Source organism: Acinonyx jubatus, chromosome C2, assembly GCF_027475565.1.
Source record: "Acinonyx jubatus isolate Ajub_Pintada_27869175 chromosome C2, VMU_Ajub_asm_v1.0, whole genome shotgun sequence".
Lineage (NCBI taxonomy): Eukaryota > Metazoa > Chordata > Mammalia > Carnivora > Felidae > Acinonyx > Acinonyx jubatus.
In genome coordinates, this window is record NC_069384.1 from 120006185 (window position 1) to 120027324 (window position 21140).

Sequence of the window (21140 nt, forward strand, 5' to 3'; positions counted from 1 at the left end):
ATTGTCTTTTGGCTTTAGTTGCTTCTTATGAGAAGTTAGCTGTCAACTGTACTCTTGTTCTCCTGCATGCACTCACTCTGTCTTCTGTTCTGCTTTTGAGATTTTCTATATATCTCTGGTTTAATTACTATATAGGCCTAAGTGTGATTTTCTTTATCAGGTTTGGAGTTCAGGGAGATTCTTAGATCTGTAAAATAATTTTTTTCACCAAATTCAGGCCATTATTTCTTCAAATATTTTTTCTGCTCTACTCTTTCTCTACTCTCCTGACATTAATCATGCATTTACTAGACTGCCAAATATTATTCCAAAAGCCACTGAGGTTCTACTGGTTTTTTTCGCTTCCAGACTTTTTTCCCTGTGTTCCTAGAGTGGATAATTTCTACTAATCTATCTTCAAGTTTCCTGAACGTTTCTTCTTCAATATTTCAGTTGAAATATTTCACTTCTAGATTTCCATCTGATTCCTTTTAAGTTTCTATTGTTTTCTTTTACTGAAATCCCTCATTTCTTTACTCTTAACTGTCTTACATTGTCCTTGAAGTACTTATAATACCTTTAAAGTTCATGTCTGTAATTCCAACACATAAACCACATAGGGGACTTCTTAGTTTAATGTTTGTTCATTTTTTGAGAGAGACAGAGAGTGGGGGGGGGGACAGGGCAGAGAGAGAGGGAGACATAGACTCTGAATCTGAAGCAGGCTCTAGGCTCGGAGCTGTCAACACAGCCTGATGTGGGGCTCAAACTCACGAGGTCGTGACTGGAGCTGAAGTTGGATGCTTAACCGACTGAGCTAGCCAGGCATCCCAGAGGGGTCTACTTATAATGATTCCTTTTTCTCTTAGCTATGTGTCCTATTTTACTGTTTCTTCTCAAACTTGTTAACGTTTCATTGTATACTGGACATTATGAATGACACATTGTAGATAAGGTGGATTCAGTTACCTTCCCTTGTACAGTTGCATTGGTTGATTGCTCTGAGGCTTGGTTTTATATTTTATTCTGAATCTTAGGACACAGTCTTCACTGCTGAGCCACTGCCCTTTTGATATTTCAATGAAAACCTCAGTGTGTTTAAGCCCATCTAAAATCCAAACTGTTTCTCCTGAGGAAAGAAACTGAAATCTGTTCATATTTTTAAATCTTTCCTGTTACTGCTTTTCAGTAACTCCTTTGAAGTTCCCCAATGCAGAAGCAGTTGAAGAGTCAGCCAAGGATTTCAGGGGAGTTCATATACAGAGTGGAAGACTCATCCTTTTTTTTTTTTTTTTTTTTTCCTCCTCAATTTCCAGCTCCTCTGGCAGTCCTGAACTGTATCTTTCGATACCTCAAGCCAACAAAACTGTGGCTTTCTGCCTCAATTTCAGCCGTCTCCCATTGCACTGGCCAGGAGTGCTTTCAGAGAGAAAAGCCATATAATCATATATTCCATCATGGCTCCCAGTTTTTGAGGGTCAAATCCTTCAGAGTTGTTTTATATATTCTTCCAAGTTTATATCTGTTATCTATGAAAGAATGAGTCTAAGACTGACATACTTCATTTTATTGTGTGCTTTTTTATTGTGCTTCACAGATACTGTGTTTTTTATACACTGAAGGTCCGTGGCAACCCTGCATCAAGCAAGCCCATTGGTACCATTTTTCCAACAGCATCTGTTCTCCTCGTGTCTGTGTCACATTCTGGTAATTCTCACAGTATGTCAAACCTTGCCATTATTATTGTGTTTGTTATGGTGATAAGTGATCTTTGATGTTACTACTGTAATTCTCCTGGGGTGCCACAAACTATGCCCACATAAGACAACAAACTTAATTGATAAATGTTATGTGCATTCTGACTATTCCACCAACCAGCCATTCTCCTATCTCTCTCCCTCTCCTTGGGCCTCCCTAGTCCCTAAGACCTAACAATACTGAAATTAGACCAGTGAATAACTCTACAATGGCCTCTAAGTGTTCAAGTGAAAGGAACAGTTGTACGTCTCACTTTAAATCAAAAGCTGGAAATTATTAAGCTTAGTGAGGAAGGAATGTTGAAAGCCAAGACAGGCTCAAAGCTAGGTCTCTTGTGCCAAACAGCCAAGTTGTGAATGCAACAGAAAAGCTCTTGAAGGAAATATAAAAAGTGTCACTGCAGTGAGCACATGAATGATAAGAAACTGCAACAGCCTTACTGATGATATGGAGACAGTTTTAGTGGTCGGGATAGATGATCAGACCAGCTACAACATTCCTTTAAGCAAAAGTCGAATCCAGAGCCAGGCCCTAACTCTTTCCAATTCTATGAAGGCTATCAGAAGTGAGGAAGCTCCACAAGAAAAGTTTGCAGCTAGCAGAAAAAGAAGGAAAGAAGCCATTTCCATAACACAAAAGTACAAAGCGAAGCAACAAGTGCTGATGTAGAAGCTGCAGCAAGTTACTTAGAAGATCTAGCTAAGGTAATTAATAAAGGTAACCACACTAAACAAAATTTTCAATGTAGACAAAACAGTCTTATATTGGAAGAAAATGCCATCTAGGACTTTCATATCTAGAGAGAAGTCAATGCCTGGCTTCGAAGCTTCACAAGACAGGTTCACTCTCTTGTTAGGAGCTAATGTAGCTGACTTTAAGTTGAAGCCAATGCTCATTTACCATTCCAAAAATCTTGGGGCCCTTAAAAATTATGCTAAATCTACTCTGCCTATGCTCTATAAATGGAACAACAAAGCCAGGATGACAGCACATCTGTTTACCACATGGTTTACTAAATATTTTAAGCCCACTGTTGAGACTTACCGCTCAGAAAAAAAACATTCCTTTCAAAATATTAATGCTCACTACAAGGTACCTGATCACCCAAATACTCTGATGAGGATGTACAATGAGACTAATGTTTCATGGCTGCTAACACAACATCCATTCTGCAGCCCAGGAATCAAAGAGTAATTTTGACTTTAAAGTCTTGACATTTAAGAAATACATAGCTATTAAGAAACACATAGTGGTTCCTCTGATGGATCTGGGCAACATAAATTGAAAACCTTCTGGAAAGGATTTACCATTCTAGATGCTATTAAGGATATTCACAGTTCATGCCAAGAGGTCAAAATATCAACATTAACAAGAGTTTCGAAGAAACAAGTTGATTCCAGCCCTCATTGGTAACACTGAGGGGGTTCAATACTTCAGTGGAGGAAGCAACTGCAGATGTGTTGGAAAGAGCAAGAGAAGTAGAAGCAGAGCCTAAAGATTATGACTGACTTCCTGTAATTTCATGATAAAACTTTAAATTCCATGATAAAACTTTAATGGATGAGAAGTTTCTTGTTATGGAGCAAAGAAAGCTGTTTCCTGAAATGGAATCTATTCCTGTGAAGATGCCATGAAGACTGCTGAAATGACAACAAAGGATTTAGAATATTACATAAACCTTAATTGATAAAGCAGAGGCAGAGTTTGAGAAGGCTGACTCCAATTTTGAAAGAAGTTCTACTGTGGGCAAAGTGCTATCAAACAGCATCACATGCAACAGAGAAATCATTCATGAAGAGTCAAGTGATGTGGTAAACTTCATAGTTGTCTTATTTTACGAAACTGCCACAGCCACCCCAGCCTTCAGCAACTTTAACCCTGATCAAGTCAGCAGCCAAACACTGAGGCAAGATCCTCTACCAGCAAAAAGATTACGACTGGTTGAAAGCTCAGAAGATTGTTAGCATTTTCTAGCAATGAAAACTTTTTTGGTCAATTTTAACTTTTTTCTTCCAAATTTGAAAATTCTAGTTGGTTAACATACAGTGTGATATTGGTTTCAGGAGTAGAATTTAGTGATTCATCACTTACATGTAACACCCAGTGCTAAACACAACTGGTGTCCTCCTTAATATACATCACCCATTCAGCCCATACCCCACCCACCTCCCTCCATCAACCCTCAGTTTGTTCTTTATATTAAGAATCGCTTATGGTTTGCTCCCCTCTCTCTCTTTTTTAATCCCCTTCCCAGATGTTCATCTGTTTTGTTTCCTAAATTCCATATATGAGTGAAATCATATGGTACTTGTCTTTCTCTGACTTATTTTGTTTAGCATAATAAACCCAGGCTCCATCCACATCGTTGCAAATCCAAGATTTCATTCTTTAGCAATGAGGTAATTCTTTCTTCTTTCTTTCTTTCTTTTTCTTTCTTTCTTTCTTTCTTTCTTTCTTTCTTTCTTTCTTTCTTTCTTTCTTTCTTTCTTTCTTTCTTTTCTTTCTTTCTATCTTTCTTTCTATCTATCTATCTATCTATCTATCTATCTATCTATCTATCTATCTAACTAAGTTACTAAGTTACTAAGTTGGCTGACATATAGTATATACAGTGTGCTCTTGGTTTGGGGGGGGGTAGATTCCTGTGATTTATCGCATACAATACCCAGTGCTCATCCCAACAAGTGCCCTCCTCAATGCCCATCACCCATTTTCCCCTCTCCCCCACACTTCCTCATCAACCTTCAGCTTGTTTCTGTATTTAAGAGTCTCTAATGGTTTGCCTCCCTCCCTCTCTGTAACTATTTTTTCCCCTTTCCTTCTCCCATGGTCTTCTGTTAAGTCTCTCAAGTTCCACATATGAGTGATAACATACGCTTTCTCTGACTGACTTATTTCACTTAGCATAATACCCTCCAGTTCCATCCACATTGCTGCAAATGGCAGGATTTCATTCTTTCTCATTGTCAAGTAATATTCCATTGTATATATAATAGCACTATGAGGAATTTATCTGAAGGATACAGGAGTGCTGATTCCTAGAGGCACATGTACCCCAATGTTTGTAGCAGTGCTTTCAACAATAGCCAAATTATGGAAAGAGCCTAAATGCCCATCAACTGATAAATGGATAAAGCAATGAAGTATTTTTAAATTAAGGTATGTACATTGTTTAGAAATAATGCTATTGCACACTTAATAGACCACAGTAGAGTGTAAAGATAACATTTATACACAATGGGAAGCCAAAAAACTCATTTGACTCACTTAATTGTGAACTAGCTTTATTGTTGTGGTCTAGAACCAAACCCACAATATCTCTGAGGTATGGCTGTACAAGTTTCTTCACTATTGAGAACTCATGTGTCTATTTTCTAAAAAGGCAACTTCATCAGTGTAGTTGTACAAGCCCAAATCCTTGGAGTTATCCTTGACTTGCCTTTCTCTCACTCTTGATAACTCATTCTTTAGCAAAACATCTGAGTACTATCATTCAAAAAGATCCAGAATGTGATCCATTTTTATCACCTCCATTGCTACCAACTGGTCCAAGCCATTATCTCTGTTCCCCTGAATTACTGCAATACCCTTTTTTTTTTTAATGTTTACTTATTTTTGAGAGAGAGAAAGAGTGTGAGTAAGGGAGGGGCAAAGAAAGAGAGGAAAGACAATCCCAAGCAGGCTCCACACTGTCAGCACAGAGCCTGACATGGGACATGATATAACGAAGCATGAGATCATGACCTGAGCCAAAATTAAGAGTTGGATGCTTAACTGACTGAGCCACTGAGTTGCCCCCTAGCCTCTTAACTAGTCTCCTTCCCCTTTCATTCTGTTCTCCATATGGCATAATGATTACTCCTATTAAAACATAAGTCTAATAATGTAATTCCTCTCCTTAAAGCTCTCTAATACCTTTCCATCTTTGAATCAGAGTAAAAGTTTTAGAATGGCTCACAAAGCCCTAACATATCTAGCTTCTCCATGACCTCTTTGTTCTAAGTTCCTATGATTACCCCTTTATGTTTTCTTTCCCCACTAACCAGAAGAGCTTTCTCTTATCTCTTGAATACTCTAGGCATGCTCCTGTTTCAGGGCCTCTGTACTGGCTGCTGTTAACTACACATCACTATTAACCCAGATTTCCACCTGACTTACTCTCTTATCATCTTTAGGTCTTTGCTCAAAATGTCATTTTCTTAGCGAAGCCCTCACTGGCTAGACTTTTTAATACTGCAACTCTCCTCATAAGCCTATCATCCTCTATTGTCTTTACCGGCTTTATTTTTGTCTATCTCATTTATAATCATCCAATATAATACATTTTTTTTTTAATTTATCACTTTTAAGCTATGAAAATTCATAAGGGCAAACATTATGGTATGCTTTATTCACTACTGTTTTCTCCAGAGCCAAGGATCTGGCACACAGTAGGCACTCAATAAAATATTTATTGAATGAATGTATGACTGCAACAATGAAGTGTTCATTAGCTATCAAAGAAAAAATACTGCAGAACCCTGAGTGTAAAAATATGAACAGGTGAAAACCAAGTCAACCTAAATGTATTATTGAGATTTATGTTTAAAACACCACGTATGGGCGCCTGGGTGGTTCAGTTGGTTAAGCGTCTGACTTTGGCTCAGGTCACGATCTTGTGGTTCGTGAGTTTGAGCCCTGCATCAGGCTCTCTGCTGTTAGAACGAACCCTGGTTTGAATTCTCTGCTTCCCTCTCTTTCTGCACCTCCCCCACTCACTCTCTCAAAAATATATACACATTAAAAAAAAAACCACCATCTAGATAGATGATATATGAACTGGAACATTTGATATCACATGGAAGTTGTGTAGGCTGTATGTATCTGTGTATATCAGGTCTCCAAGAGTGGACAATATCTAATCAAGTTTGGAGAACACAAGATGGAATTTCAGAGATGAATTTGCTAATAATCTATTATTAGTATTCTTGGTGGAAATTTAGAAACCAAGAGCAGTGGTTCTTAACGTAATTCAGATGGTAAGACATGGCATTCTTCGAAGAACACCATTTATTAAAAACATTTACTCCATGTATTAATGAAGGTAGTAAAAATGTGGTCCCCCAACAGAGGCTCTTAAAGACTAGAGGAAGAGACAGACAAAAGTAAGGACCACACAGTGTGACAGGTGTTACTCCTAAGGTGATTAAAAAAGCACAATAAGGGAAAAGCTCAACTGAAGTGCCTAGAAGCTTATAAATGACTTCCATAAAGAGCACATACTGGATCTGAGGCTTAAAAGACAACAAATCACACAGGTAAAGAAGGAAAGATGGGAACTTCTAGGAAGAGCACATGCAAAAGCACGAAGGTAAAAGAGCACAAGTTAAAGCAACTGCAGCAGCCAGTCTGGTGAAGCGCAGCTGAATGGCTGGATGAAAAAGGAAGAGACCGGAAGGTCAAGAACTCATTTGATTTCAGTATACAGCTAGAAAAACTTCTACTTATAGAAGATGACTATACTGCAACATAGCATATAAAACCAGATCACAAGCACACGTGCATAAAAAACTGTCAATATAATCATGACTGATTGCTGAGTGTCATACAGTCTCATTAATCTAGTTGTAATGAAGATAAGTTGTATACTATCTCTTGTTGGCATTTATGTAAACAGGCATCAAAAACTTAGTAACTTACTTAGGAAAAACCCTTAAAATTGAGAAAATTCTATTCATTCCTTTTCCAGTAAATTAGGAAAAGACTACTGTTTGATTCTAAGTGGCAGAAATATTTGATTCAGAATACTAGTGTCCATATTACAGAAAATTTGGGAGGCATTCTTTCACACACTAAAGTCATATAACAAGTAGAACTAGCAGTCTTGGCTATCCAGAAACAGCAAAGAAATAGAAAGGTAAGCAAAACATTTGCTGAACAACCAGAGAAATCCAAAGCCCATGCATTTTCTTCAGAGAGCAAAGTCCTGAAGTCTTCCATCAAAGCCTTTTAATTTTAAGCATAATTTTAACAAACACAGTACCTGTTTTCTCAAAGTATATGTGTAGTAAAAAATGGAGCTGAGTGATGGAGGTGGGAGTGTGATGTTACGTTATGGTTCACTGACAGCACAAGAGATTTAAGGTAACAGCCTAAATATAAAAGGGATAGAGAAAAACCATATAAAGCAAACACAGGAACACAAAAAAGCACAGCAGTCCAAGGCATTTTAGCTGGGGAGTAAACAGCTGCACACACTCATAAGCGGCCCTGAAAACATCACTAAATCAAAGCACTACATAATAATTAATATTATCAATGGCAGCCGCAACTCATCTAGAAAATGTTCACTTACGTTCAATGAATTCTTTTTTAGAAGGCAGGGAAGCATGTAATACATTTTGGAAAAATCCATCAAAATAGTTAAAACAAAAAGCATGGATGCTTAAAACTGTATGCTTTGGTAAATAACCTTTAAACTTCATGTAAGAGAGCTTATTCCTCCAAAGTCATTCCAATAGGTTAAATTTCTTAGGGCCTGAAAACAATTTAATTTCTATGTGTCTATTTTATACCTACGGCAGCCTAATCATTCTATAGAATTTTGTCCTCATAGGATCACTAGCTAGAGCAGAGGTTCTTAAGAACTGTAGATGAACTCTGGATCTACAGACTCATTGAAATTATATGCAAAATTCTATGTCCAGTTTGTATGTGTATTTTTCTGGAGGAAAGAGGCCAAAGCTATCACTGGATTCTTAAAGGGCTAAACCCCAAAAAGATTTTAGAATACTAGTTTAGATTAGAAAATACTTTAAATGAGGAAAAAATAGCTAATTTATTCATGGAGAACAACTAACTTACCTTAAATTTTATTTCAATGTACTAACATAATTAGCTTATTATGACAGCTATTTTTTACAAAGCTGCTATGTACGTGAGAACATTTACTTAGTATTCAACATAAGCTGTAACTTCTAAAACATTCAAAACATATTTAGCTTAAAAAATGGTCTGCAATGGGGTGCCTGGGTGGCGCAGTCGGTTAAGCGTCCGACTTCAGCCAGGTCACCATCTCGCGGTCCGTGAGTTCGAGCCCCGCGTCAGGCTCTGGGCTGATGGCTCGGAGCCTGGAGCCTGTTTCCGATTCTGTGTCTCCCTCTCTCTCTGCCCTTCCCCCGTTCATGCTCTGTCTCTCTCTGTCCCAAAAATAAATAAAAAACGTTGAAAAAAAAAAATGGTCTGCAAGGCTAAGGATGTAACGTGTTGCTCTTTATGCCATAACAAATTATGACTGACTATTGATATGCCATAACAAATTATGTGGGTGACAAATAAAAATGCCTTTGGTTTCTTCTACCTTACTAATACAATTAGTCATATGTAGTCATTCTGGTTGAGCCATAATAAGGAATTATGAAACAAGTTTTCTTATCACTTTACTCTTTAAGAATCTCCACAGAACCATTCTACTTAACTGAATCTACATTCTCTTGAAAGTATCCTATGGCTGTTGTTTGTTTTACCATTTCAGAATTTATAGCGGAAGCTCTCTGAACAGATCTTTACCTAACAGAGCTAATGGATTAACAGAGACTCTCCATGTCCTTGTGAAACATTAACGAATGATGCTCATGGGATGCTAAATGCTTGTGGTTGCTAGGTTACTATCTATTAAGCCTGTACTCTATGTTTCCACTGGTTAGGCTGTTTTGTTTGCCAACCCTGTTGGGTTTGTTTTCAAACCTGTTTAAGCCATTTTTCCATGTTCTAATTATAATTTACTTAAATATATGTAAAGTGACAAAATAAGTGCCCCTTACTACGAGGTTTATTGTTTATTTGAAAATCAGGTGAGTGCTTTGAAAAACACCAAAAAAGGAGACCCACACCTGTATAAGCAAAGCTGATTTACATGGGGGTGAGACACCTGTAAAAGATTAGGGGTGACTATCATGAAATCTAATAAAATTCTGTACTTGGATTACTTTTCAAGTATTTAAATTTGGAAAAACTTTGGAGAAATCAACCAGAAAACTGATACATTATAGGTATATTTGCAAAATAAAGACAAAGGGAAATCCAATCTATAGATCCATATTCAAAGAAAAGATCTTGGTTCTCTACCAGAAGATCTGGCAAACAAATATGTAAATATTTAAGATATGTATGCACATTTTTGTCTGTTTTAAAATGATTCTTCCTTTAACTGGCCTTTTTGGTTAAGTAAATTTCTTTGTATCCTGATCACCTTGAATAAATGGGTTTATGGAATATGGCCCATGATTTAGATATTAAGTTCTTCTTGCTATGATACCAGCAGGAGCTAATGGCCTTCTGTGGATCATGTTTGACTCCAAGGGAATGAACTTAAAAGGTGGAGGTTTTAAGCACTGTGTCAGTCCACTGAAGGACAAACTTTGCTTCTCCGAATCCCTCAGAGATGGATTTCTTTATCCAAATAGCCCATTTGTGCTTTCTCAGGAAGTCAGTCACTAAAATTTTCATTTTGAAGTTAGCTTCGCCAAAAGACTAGAATGAATGTGGTAACTGTACAGGAATCACAATCTGTGGTGTGACTGTGGAAAAACTCTGGCTGATGTTATCCAGCAAACCACTGAAATACTCTCATTTACTAAGTATTGATTCTTACCAATTTGGCTCTGAGAGTTAAAGAAATTTCCAAGTTCTAGATGAATCCTGGGATTTACCAGGGATTTTTTTTTTTTTTTTTTTTTAGACAACAGAGCATATGTGAGGAAAAAAATACATGGTGTCATTTGTCAAATATTTACTATATTGTTAGTGTGTGTGCATCACTGCGAGAAACTATCAACTACAGTAATAAAGTGAAAAGGTTCACTGGAGTTACATTAAGCAAAAAAGAAATCTTCACCGAGGACCAGGAAAAGACCCCACAATAAAGCATAAACACAACTACCTGGCTGTTTGTGGTAGGTGAGCTCTCTGCTTGTTAAGCAGAACCACCGTTTCTTGAAATTCTTTTTCCCAATCCGAGTTCTTCCCTGAGCTCTTTTATACATCTCACTGCCAAAACAACAGATGTAAAAATTTAGCTACAAATATTAAAGTAGTTCATCCAAAACAAAGAATTGTTCTTTGATTTTAAATGACATGAAAGGCTGAGTAAGATTGTATTACATATACAAAAATGTCTTTGTCATCCATAACTTTTGCATTTATTTTGGCCATGCTAAGGGAATAAAGTTTTTAACTAATTTAATATTTATAACTGTGCTATTCAGACCTAAAAGGGCCAAACTTACCTGAAGTTTCCCTTTAACTTCCGATGATAACACTACTTCAAGACTGAAGTTTTCAAAGTACTACTCTAATACCTGTAATTTCATTCTATTTGAAAAACTACTCGAGGAATGTATGGACAAGGAATCATGCCCATTTGGCATGAGGTTCATATGCTACTGTAACTTACCTGATGGATGTTACTTAGGCAGTTCTAAGATGGAACAAAACCCGGATTTCCTCACTTCCAGACTCCTGCTTTTTGTACTTAAGTAACGTCTATACTGACACATGACTTTAATATCTAAATTCATTAAATTACCCTTCTTTCAGGTGCACAGGCTCACTCGTACCACTGGACTCTTTAGTTTCAGTTGATGAAATTTCATCCAAGAACTAAACAGGGAAATGGGCAAAAATTATACTTTGTGATAACATACATCAAAAATTCAGTTGTCTTAAATATCACTAATAATATTGTAAAGTTCTTTACTGAGGAATACATATAATTATAACTTCTAAAACAAAACACATATTTAATTGTACAGGAAATCTTAAGTTACACATTGGCTACGTATTTTAAAAAGTTTATTCTCAAGTTACTTAAAACTCAGGATACATTTCTCTGTAAAAATAGCTCCATCTACGATCCCTAAACTATGACTCTGAAATCTATAAAGCTGTGAATAAAAAGAGTTGTTTTTGTTTTGTTTTTGATTTACAGAAAACTCATTTGAGGGTACAACTTAACTTGAACTAGCAAAGGCTATTAATAGTCTGTATTTATCCTACTTAGTGTGAATATTCACACACTATACTATATAGTATGTTTGATTATGGGGTGCTACCGCGGGCCACACTAGGGTGTAATATAATACACAGTATATACCTATTATCTTTTAAAATTCTGAAATATTTCTGGTCCCAAAGATTTTAGATATAGGATCGTGAACCTATATATTAAGTCAGGGATAACCAAATTATGGTTCAGTGGGCCACATTCAACCTGCAGCCTGTTTTTGTAAGGCCTATGAGTTAAGAACAGTTTTTATATTTTTAAAGGGCTGGAAAAACAAAAACAAAAATAAAAGCAGAGAAGAATATTTACTCTTTTATAGAAAAGACTTTGCTAACTTCTATTACATATAACTGACTTTAGCCTGGAGAGATAGTACTCCATAATTATGACTAAAGTGTAACTGGGTTCTCTGGAATAACCTGGAAATCTAATCTCCATTTATAAACTTCCTAGGGGGAATGTGAGAACATGGTGGCTCAAGAACATTGGAGTACCCATCTCTAGCAATGGCAGGCCACCCCTGTGAAGAGCAGTTAGCTTCATGAATATGCTACCCTGACTGGTCAAGAGCTTCCTGGCATGCGGCTGTCTCTTCATGGAAAAAAGAAATTAGTATTTCAAGGAACAATCCTTGTTCTTAGAGAGGAATCCTATCTTGCCCCATAAATGAACTACCTACTTGTTTAGTCCTTGCTTTTTCCTTTATATTTTTCTACGTTGTCTCATGTGGGACAAAAAAAACAAAACAAAACAAAACAAAACAAAACTTACATTCCAATAGGGATAACACTGAGGTACAAATGCCTAATCTACAGTAGAATTGTGGGCAGTCATATTTTCTTAAGACTGGCTATAGACTGCCCACCAGAAGCCACACTTACAATTTTTTCTAATGTTTACTTCTAGCATGTAAGAAGGAAATCTTGGTAAGTAAAGGAACAAGAACAGTTTCTTTTGCATTATATGTGGTGATACAGAACAAGTACACAAGGGAACTAAAGAAGTGTCCTATCCTATCTCCAGTTCTCAAAGAGGGACTGTTCACTAATGGAGGGTCACAGACTTACTTAAATATTTCATTTCTCAGTATTTGCCTGAAGGCACTGATCTATTTACTTGAAAAATACTTATTATTTACTTACGACAATTATTACATCTAGTATTTGTTATATTTATACGGAGCTATGAGGTAAATACAATTATATCAAGTGAAAGAAAACACAATAATTAAGATGGACTACAGGCAGGGTGAATATAGGTATTTGCTCAGGGCCATCCCTGTCTACAGCTGTGATCCCAACATTATCCACAGTGTTCATTTTCACTCTTTAAAGTGTCGAGGTTTGCACACTAAATTATATGGTCACTCTGTTTATAGAACTATCCAGGTTACCCTTGCTAAACTCTGTGGGAATAGTACACCAATACAAAATGAGAAACTGGGCTTCAGAGGCTTCTACAATTTCTAGCAATGCATATATCCAGACTTAGTAAGTAAATAATAAAGAAAACTTAGATTAGGGCAAAATATCCTATGCTGGTTTAGGAGTCTAGAACCAAATCTGACATAGGAAATGTATTATGGTGATAGTCCAGGAGAATGTGAGTGGGTGACACAGGACAGACAGATCAGGAACAGGCTAAACTCCTGGGACCCTTAACTACTTTCTCCACTGACATTATCAACTCTACATATTCTGATTTTATCAGGGAAAAAAAAAATCAGCTGCTACCATAACCTAGGTCAAAAAAGTGGGAAAACAACCCTAAAACAAAAGACAGTATATCATAATCTTGCCAACAAAAGTCTGCCTACGCTGTCCCACAGATGTTTCAACAATGTCCTACAAATAAAAGGGCAGTTTTTCCTCTGCCTATTCTTTTGAAAGGCTTTCTCCTCAAAAGCCTTCAGTGATTGCTTAAAAAGACTTTGATTGAACTTGTACAATTCTAGATGAAAAATTCCAACTGGTTTTATTTTTTAAAAAATCATCATTTTCATCTACTGACTCCCTATAAGAATTCTAAGCACACACACAAAAAAGTGCAAACATACACTTCATCAAAATATACTCCTGGCAGTCAACTGTGAATCAATCATGCTATAGAAATTGAGTGACATCTTTAAAATTTGGCCTAATTTTGATTCATTAAATCAAAATTGTGATAAATAAAATACTTCCTTCAAGCCAAGTTTAGATTACTTCAAAATAACTTTACAAATTTTAGGGTTTTACAATAATGCTACATTTTATTTAGAATGATTTAGAACTCAAGACTCAAGAAATGTGGGTGCCTGGGTGGCTCAGTTGGTTAAGCATCTGACTCAATTTTGACTCAGGTCATAATCTCACGGTTTGTGAGATCAAGCCCCATGTTGGGCTCTGTGTTGACAGTGCAAAGCCTGCTTGGGATTCTCTCTCTCCCTCTCTCTCTGCCCACCCACCAAAATAAATCAATAAGCTTAAAAAAAAAAAAAAGACTCAAGGAATTACAGATCCTTTCAAAACATTCTCAGTTTCTAAGTACAGCAATTTTTGTATGTTATAAACCTCACGTTAGGATATTAAATACTGTAGTCTTCTGTACCTTTTAATTTACAGTAACTTGCCTTAAGTTACTATCATAAGCCTACTATATTTTATAAAATGGTTGATAATTCATGTATTTTTTTACTATACATCAAGCATCATACTAAGCCTTTATCCCTAGATCAGAGGTTCTCAATCAGAAGCAATTTTGTCCTTCACAGAACTTTGGCAATGTTTACAGACATTTTTGACTGTCAAATCTAAAAGCATCCTACCAGCGTCTAATCGGTACAGGCCAAGGATACTGCTAAACAGCCTACAGAGGCACAAGACAGCCCCTCATAATCAAGAATTATCTGACCCAATTGTTGATAGTGCTGCTGGTAAGAAACACTAAATCTAGCTATTTGTAATTTGTGTTACTAAGACACTGGCAATAGCAGCTGTTGTTAAACATTTAGGTATTTCCATAGCTAAAAATCCCATAGTTTTTTACGGGAGAAGAAAGGAAGAAAAAGATAGCTTTTCTACATTTGATGTACAAGTTAAACATTATTTTTTTAAACTGAGGGTTAACTTCTAGGAATAATATGAAATGCTATTTCCCTGATGCTATTATGATAAGAAATGTTACTATTCCCAGAGTAAAACAATCATACCTTTTTAACTGCTATAATATATCGTTCTTCTTGAAACATTTTGAAAAATTCACACATGAATGTCTCTTTGAAACTTGACTAGGAAAAAAAAAACACACAGAATTCATATATGTTAAGTAGAGAACTAAGAATATAATGAACTGTATTTTTAAGCTGAGGATTAAGGCCTAAAAGGAATCAATCATGTATTTCAAGAGAGTTATAGGACTTGGAGGGGGATTTCTTTCAATAGCTATTAGATGATATGGCACTAACAGATCAATAGAGGGTTCTTACATCTGTTCACTAGACTCTCTCCTCCACTTAGATATATTAGTTTAAATGAAACTTCTTTAACAGATGACTAAGACACAACAGCTATCTAAAAGACAGCTACTGCATCTGTGTATGCGTATTTTAATTTGGAAGGGAATGAGTGAGAGAGAGGGATAAGGTATAATAACATTTAAAAGTGTGAATACAGGGGCGCCTGGGTGGCTTAGTCGGTTAAGCGTCTGATTCTTGATTTCAGCTCAGGTCATGATCCCAGGTGTGGAGCCTGCTTAAGAGTGTCTGTCTGTCTGTCTGTCTCTCTCTCACCCCCTCCCTCCCTCCGCCTCTCCAACTGCTCATGCATGTGCTTGCACTCTCTCTCTCTCTCTCAAACTTGAAAAAAAAAAAAAAAAAGCAACAACAGAAGTGTGACCACAAAGCAGAAGATGTAAAGACTTACCTTGCTTTTGGACAGACTTCCCCAGCTTCCCAATGTTTGAATGGTTTTTGAGATGAGAGTTAATGTTCTAATTGTCTGTGCATCCTAAAGAATGTAAAAGAGACACAAAACTGTTAAGTTTTTAGGAAATAGAATTTGTGTAAAAGGTAGAATAGAGTGAATAGGCTACGTTGCTTTAAAACAGTGATTCAAAAATGTTGATTCAAATCACTAATGTAGTAAAAATCTAGCTTATGATGGGCACAACTCACCAGTAGTATATATGTTGCTTTGCACAACATGGCAGGTTGGATTACCTAACAAATTGTACTCACTCTTGAAAGGTCAAGCAGGTCTACATTTTCTACATTGGAACTTAAAATGACAGTTTCCAAATTTTCTGTACTCCACCCACCTTCTAATCCTACTCAATAACAGATATAGCTTCTACAATCAATTATTTTCATCATGGAAGCAACGACCTAACTAAACTTAGGAAATGAGAAGTCACCTGGTTCATGTAGGATCTTAGCAGAGGATAACTACTTGGATCTGTTATCCAAGCTATTTTTTAGCCTGTCTACCAGAAAAAAGTAAATATAAGTAAAATTAATTAAACAGTTCCCTGATTAGTCCTTCCTTTTTTTTTTTTAACTGAAGTATAATTTACATATAGTGAAATGACCAGATTTTAAATGTACATAACCTAATGAGTTTCCACCAAACCATGTATCTGCATAACCAATTTCTTTATCACATAGAGAATATCTTTATTTTGGAGATTCAAATAAACAAGTATCTTCCATCAAAATTTACATACAGAAATGCTCTACGTTTTTGGTTACATTCCTCAATATTTTAGAATTCCCACACTGGAAATAACAGTGAATGTGAAGGATAAGAGATGACAAAGATGAAAGGCAATCTGGAAAAAATGGAGCATCTGGGATATGATCATTATGATATATTTATGAAACACTTACACACCTTATAGTTATTCAGAAATATTTCAGCTAGAACATGTAAGATTCCATTATATGTATAAAAGATCCCTAAAATTTTCTGCCTTTGAAGAATATAAGATTCTTAACAATGGCTAATAAACTGAATTTGAACTGAATTTCATCAAGACTTCCCTGTTCAAATTTTTTTTTTTAAGTTTATTTATTTATTTTGAGAGAGAGAGAGAGAGAGACAGAAAGAGACAGAAAGAGACAGAGAGAGCAAGAGTTGAGGAGGGGCATAGAGAGAGAGAATTCCAAGCAGGCTCCGTACCATCAGAACAGAGCCTGATGTGGGACTTGAATTCAAATCTGTGAGATCATGACCTGAGCCAAAATCAAGAGTCAGATGCTCAACCGAGCCACCCAGGTGTCCCCAAAAATTAGTGTTTTAAAAAAATTATTCAGGGGTGCCTGGGTGGTTCAGTTGGTTGAGCGTCTGACTCTTGATTTTGGCTCAGGTCATGATCCTAGGGTCATGGGACTGAGCCCTGCATCAGGCTCTGTGCTGAGTGTGGAGCCTGCTTGGGATTCTCTTTCTCTCTCCCCACCCTCGGCCCCAACTCACACTCTCTTAAAAAAGAAAAAAAAAGAGTATTCATTCGTGTATATGTATACAAAGGTACACGCTTAAATTTGTGTATATCTTTAAGCCACAGGTGTAAAAACTACATTTACCTATTTTTTAATCTTCTGCAATCTGATTTTCTTGTACTCTACTAAAACTGGCTTCTCAAAATTCGAAGAACTTCTAAATGTAAATCCAACAACCTTTAACCGGTTCCCCTCCCCAACCACTCTGTAACTTTCAATACTGGTCTTGACAATTCCATCACCCTGAGGTCCCTGGGATTACTCCTTGCTCTCAACTTCTGTAGTATGAATTGTCTAAACTACTTACCTTGGTACTAATTAAGTACTAGTTTAGATTATATACCTTATGTATTTGCCCTATTCTCCTAATTAGAACGAAAGTTCTTAAGAAGAGGGGATAAGTTTACATTTAAAAGCAAACTAAATAAAGTTACATGACACAGTATGAACCAGTCCTTCTAGCACACTCATTGGAAAAGTGACCTACAATACAAAGTTTGTGGTTAGAAGGACTTTATCGCAACATCTGTTACAGAAATATGCAAATCCAAGTCTGAATACAAGGGAGGGTCACAAGCTCAGAGGTAGGAGTTCTGTTTATACCCAGAATGCCGCTGCTAAACTTTTTGTGGCCCAGAATTCTGCACAGCTTTAGTAACAAGGCCGGAGAAAGGACAGTCCTGTGAATGAAAGGACACTGACCCACTCTCTGCTGCAGCTACTCACAGCCTGTTTGTCCTTTGGCAAGAAAGGGTGTGCTGCTGCAACAGCAGCAAGGTTCTACTCAGTTCTCAGAGTTAAATGAGTGGGCAATGTCATGCAACTGTGAACAGGAAGGGTGGCCTTCAAAGCCCAGTCTAACTCTAAAACCCCTGTGCCTTCCCTACCCTGTATTAGTGAAGTTTTCTAAGGGCAGAGAGTGTCTTCCTCATCACCACATCATCAGCGTTGAGCACCAGTGTGTGCTACATTATAGGTGTTAGAACACCTTAAGTGCCCTTACGGAAGGAAAGAACAGGGGTGAGCTCAAAGACTGGGAAGACTGAAGGAGACGACAGCATTCCAGTCTAATTCAGTTCAAATTGAGTGAGATCAAATCCTATTTCATCAGCTGTGTGACCATGGAGAAATTACTCAATTGCAATTTTCTTATCTGTCAATGGGGATGATAATAGAATTGACCTTACAGGGAGGACTAAGTAAGTTAAAACACAAAGTACTTAGAAGAAGGCCTAGTACAAAGCCCTAAGTAAATGTTGGCTATGACTATTACTTGCTACACAAATTAGCAATGAAAGCAATTAGATAAGATTATAAAATAGTTAGAACATAAAGGGTTAAAATCAATCAGCAAAAATATTCTGCATGACAAAGAAACAAACAGCAAAAATAGGAGTTTTAAAATGTTAACACATAGATCTACACAGTACACATTCAGATATAAATAAATAGGATTTCAGAATGTTTTTAAAGTTTTAAATCTCATATATTTATAATATCAGGTGGATAAAAAGTAAAAATGTGGAGATACCAAACAAATTATATTCCAAAGTTTCTACACCTTTCAGAAATAAATCTCTTCAAATTTCTGTGAGATTTAAAAATACCTTTAAGATTAAATCTGTAACTCATGGAAAACAAACAACCAACCAACCCTACTACTATGGGAATTTACACACACACACACAATAGCAAATATAATGGTAAATATAATGGATCTTCTCTGCAACTATCATCAAGCTTCAACAACTATCCACATTTTGTTACTTTTGTATAATATCTTTTTAATAACAAAAAATAGAATTTTTAGCCTTCTCTGAAAGGCTGAAATGGCTAAGAAAAATGCCAAGTAAATTTAAGTACCAGTTACAAGAAAGCCAAGTGAAACTGGCTTGTTATTTTACCTTTTTTAAATAAAAATAAATAAAAATGGAATAAAGCTTTGAGAAGAACAACACTTACTGGATGATGAGGTCGCAAATGAAAAGTATGAGGTGATACTACGGCTACAGCAAAGAAACGAAGAAATACAAAGCTGCTCACTGCAGAATACTGAACATGAGGGTCATCTGCAGGAAAAAAAATGGTGAAATGTCATGCACAAAAACACTGAATTAAAAAACAAAGATGACAAAGTAAAAAATATTGAAAAAAACATAAACTAAATAGGAGATCAATACAATTTGTCTAGTGGGGATTGAGTTGATGAAATGGTACTAATGATTATGACTAAATTAAAGTAATGATTATGACTAAATTAAACCTCTGGCTAAAAAAATCTGAAAGGAACAATAAAAAATAATTAATAAAATGAAAGGCAAAGCTACCAGGTCTTCAGAAATATTTTACTTTGGAAAATACCTCTTTGCTCATCTGCAAGAAGAGACTCCTGAAATTGCAACAATAAAAGTGGTCTCTAGCACTACCTAGTGGTTATACTGAAACCCTTAAGACTAGGATACATTATTTTCAGTTCTAGGATATTGTTTCAATTTTCCCTCAAAAGTCTTGATAACATCAAAGATGATGCAATAAAAACAACTAAGTGAAAATCTTTCCTTTAAAAAAGGTATCAATATTCCATATAAAAATGAAGATGAACTGAAGACCATTTTTGTTTTTTGTCATTTCACCTACAGCTTTTGTTTCAGACTGGAGTCAACACTTAACCTGACAATGAGATGACAGATGCAAGTGGTGAGGGGGGAGAAGGTCTGTATTTGGTTTAACTCTTGTAAGTCACTCAACAGGTAATCATGGGCAAGTCATTTAACCTGTGCTTCTTTAGTAATTGCTGTACACTCATTGTCTCCTCCCTGACTTTCCACTCACCTTCCTAAGGTAACAGAAGAACAAATGGGAAAATATGAAATGTTTCCTACCAACAAAACTATCACTACTGTAGTCTACTGAGAATATGAAAACATACGAACATTTAAGCCAACAAAAAGAATAGAAGACACATTTGCATTTATAAAAAGCCATAAAATGTGTTTTAGATCATTTCTGTAATCATAATTAAACATACTTTAAGGCCAAGATCAGTGGGTGGTGTAGAGTACAATGACAATTGTATGCTTTGTATTCTTTGGAATAAGCCAGACTCAGGTTGGAGACCCTTCTTTCTGCTGGCCATGTCTTGGACCTTGGGCAAGTTACATAACTTTTCTAAACCTCAGTTTCATTACTTACCTAAGGGGAGCAGTACCTATGAGTGAGTGTGAGCGTGAGAACAGGAGATCACACATACGGTGGTTGTGAGCATGAGAGTAGGAGACAATGCATATGGTAGTGTAGGCATGAGAGTAGGACTGTGTGTGTTCACAAAATAAACACTCATTGTGTTTGTCATGATTTAACTCACTATTTAAAAGTATAATTTCAGTGAGCATCTTGCCATATGTTTAATGTCTCTGCTCCCCTTATTTGTGTTGTAAAAACTAGATTTAGTATACTTACTTGAAGTTGATTATGTCTTTAGTAGAATTAGCAAAGACATCAAGGGCTGAATTTATACACGTTAGTTAGACAATTCAGTCCTACAACTTTACCACTGGGTAAATTTAGTGGAAGGACAGATAACTGTATACACTGTGTGTGCACATACATATACATACACTTGAAAGAACATGGTAAAAATAGCAAAATTTCTTCAGATGGTTACAGAAATACGCTTATACTCTCACACGGCTGGGTAAGACTAATAATTTAAGTAGCTACCTTACCTCCTCTCCCCTCCCCCTATTACAGGCAGATCTGGAAAAACAGCTATAGCAAAGTTATTTACTTATCAGACATGCATAAAAGTAGAATAACTCCAAATATTGACAATCAGAGATAGCAACGTTTCTAAACAAAGCCTTGACATAGCCGCTTTTGCAAAAT

The 21140-nt window shown here is 36.3% G+C and overlaps 1 protein-coding gene across 3 annotated transcripts in view; it reads right to left on the minus strand.

The window, feature by feature from the left end:
* The window catches only part of RASA2 (RAS p21 protein activator 2), a 121002-nt gene that overhangs the window by 14374 nt on the left and 85488 nt on the right, over positions 1–21140 (minus strand). For 2 of the 3 annotated variants that reach the window (XM_027061711.2, XM_053221376.1), the window contains exons 15-19: positions 19218–19324; positions 15682–15765; positions 14970–15047; positions 11303–11376; positions 10655–10764 (exon numbers count right to left, since the gene is read on the minus strand). In XM_027061711.2, coding sequence (XP_026917512.2) covers positions 10655–10764; positions 11303–11376; positions 14970–15047; positions 15682–15765; positions 19218–19324 — 453 coding nt within the window. The remainder of the gene's footprint in view (positions 1–10654; positions 10765–11302; positions 11377–14969; positions 15048–15681; positions 15766–19217; positions 19325–21140) is intronic. The other variant, XM_027061713.2, reaches the window with a different exon arrangement.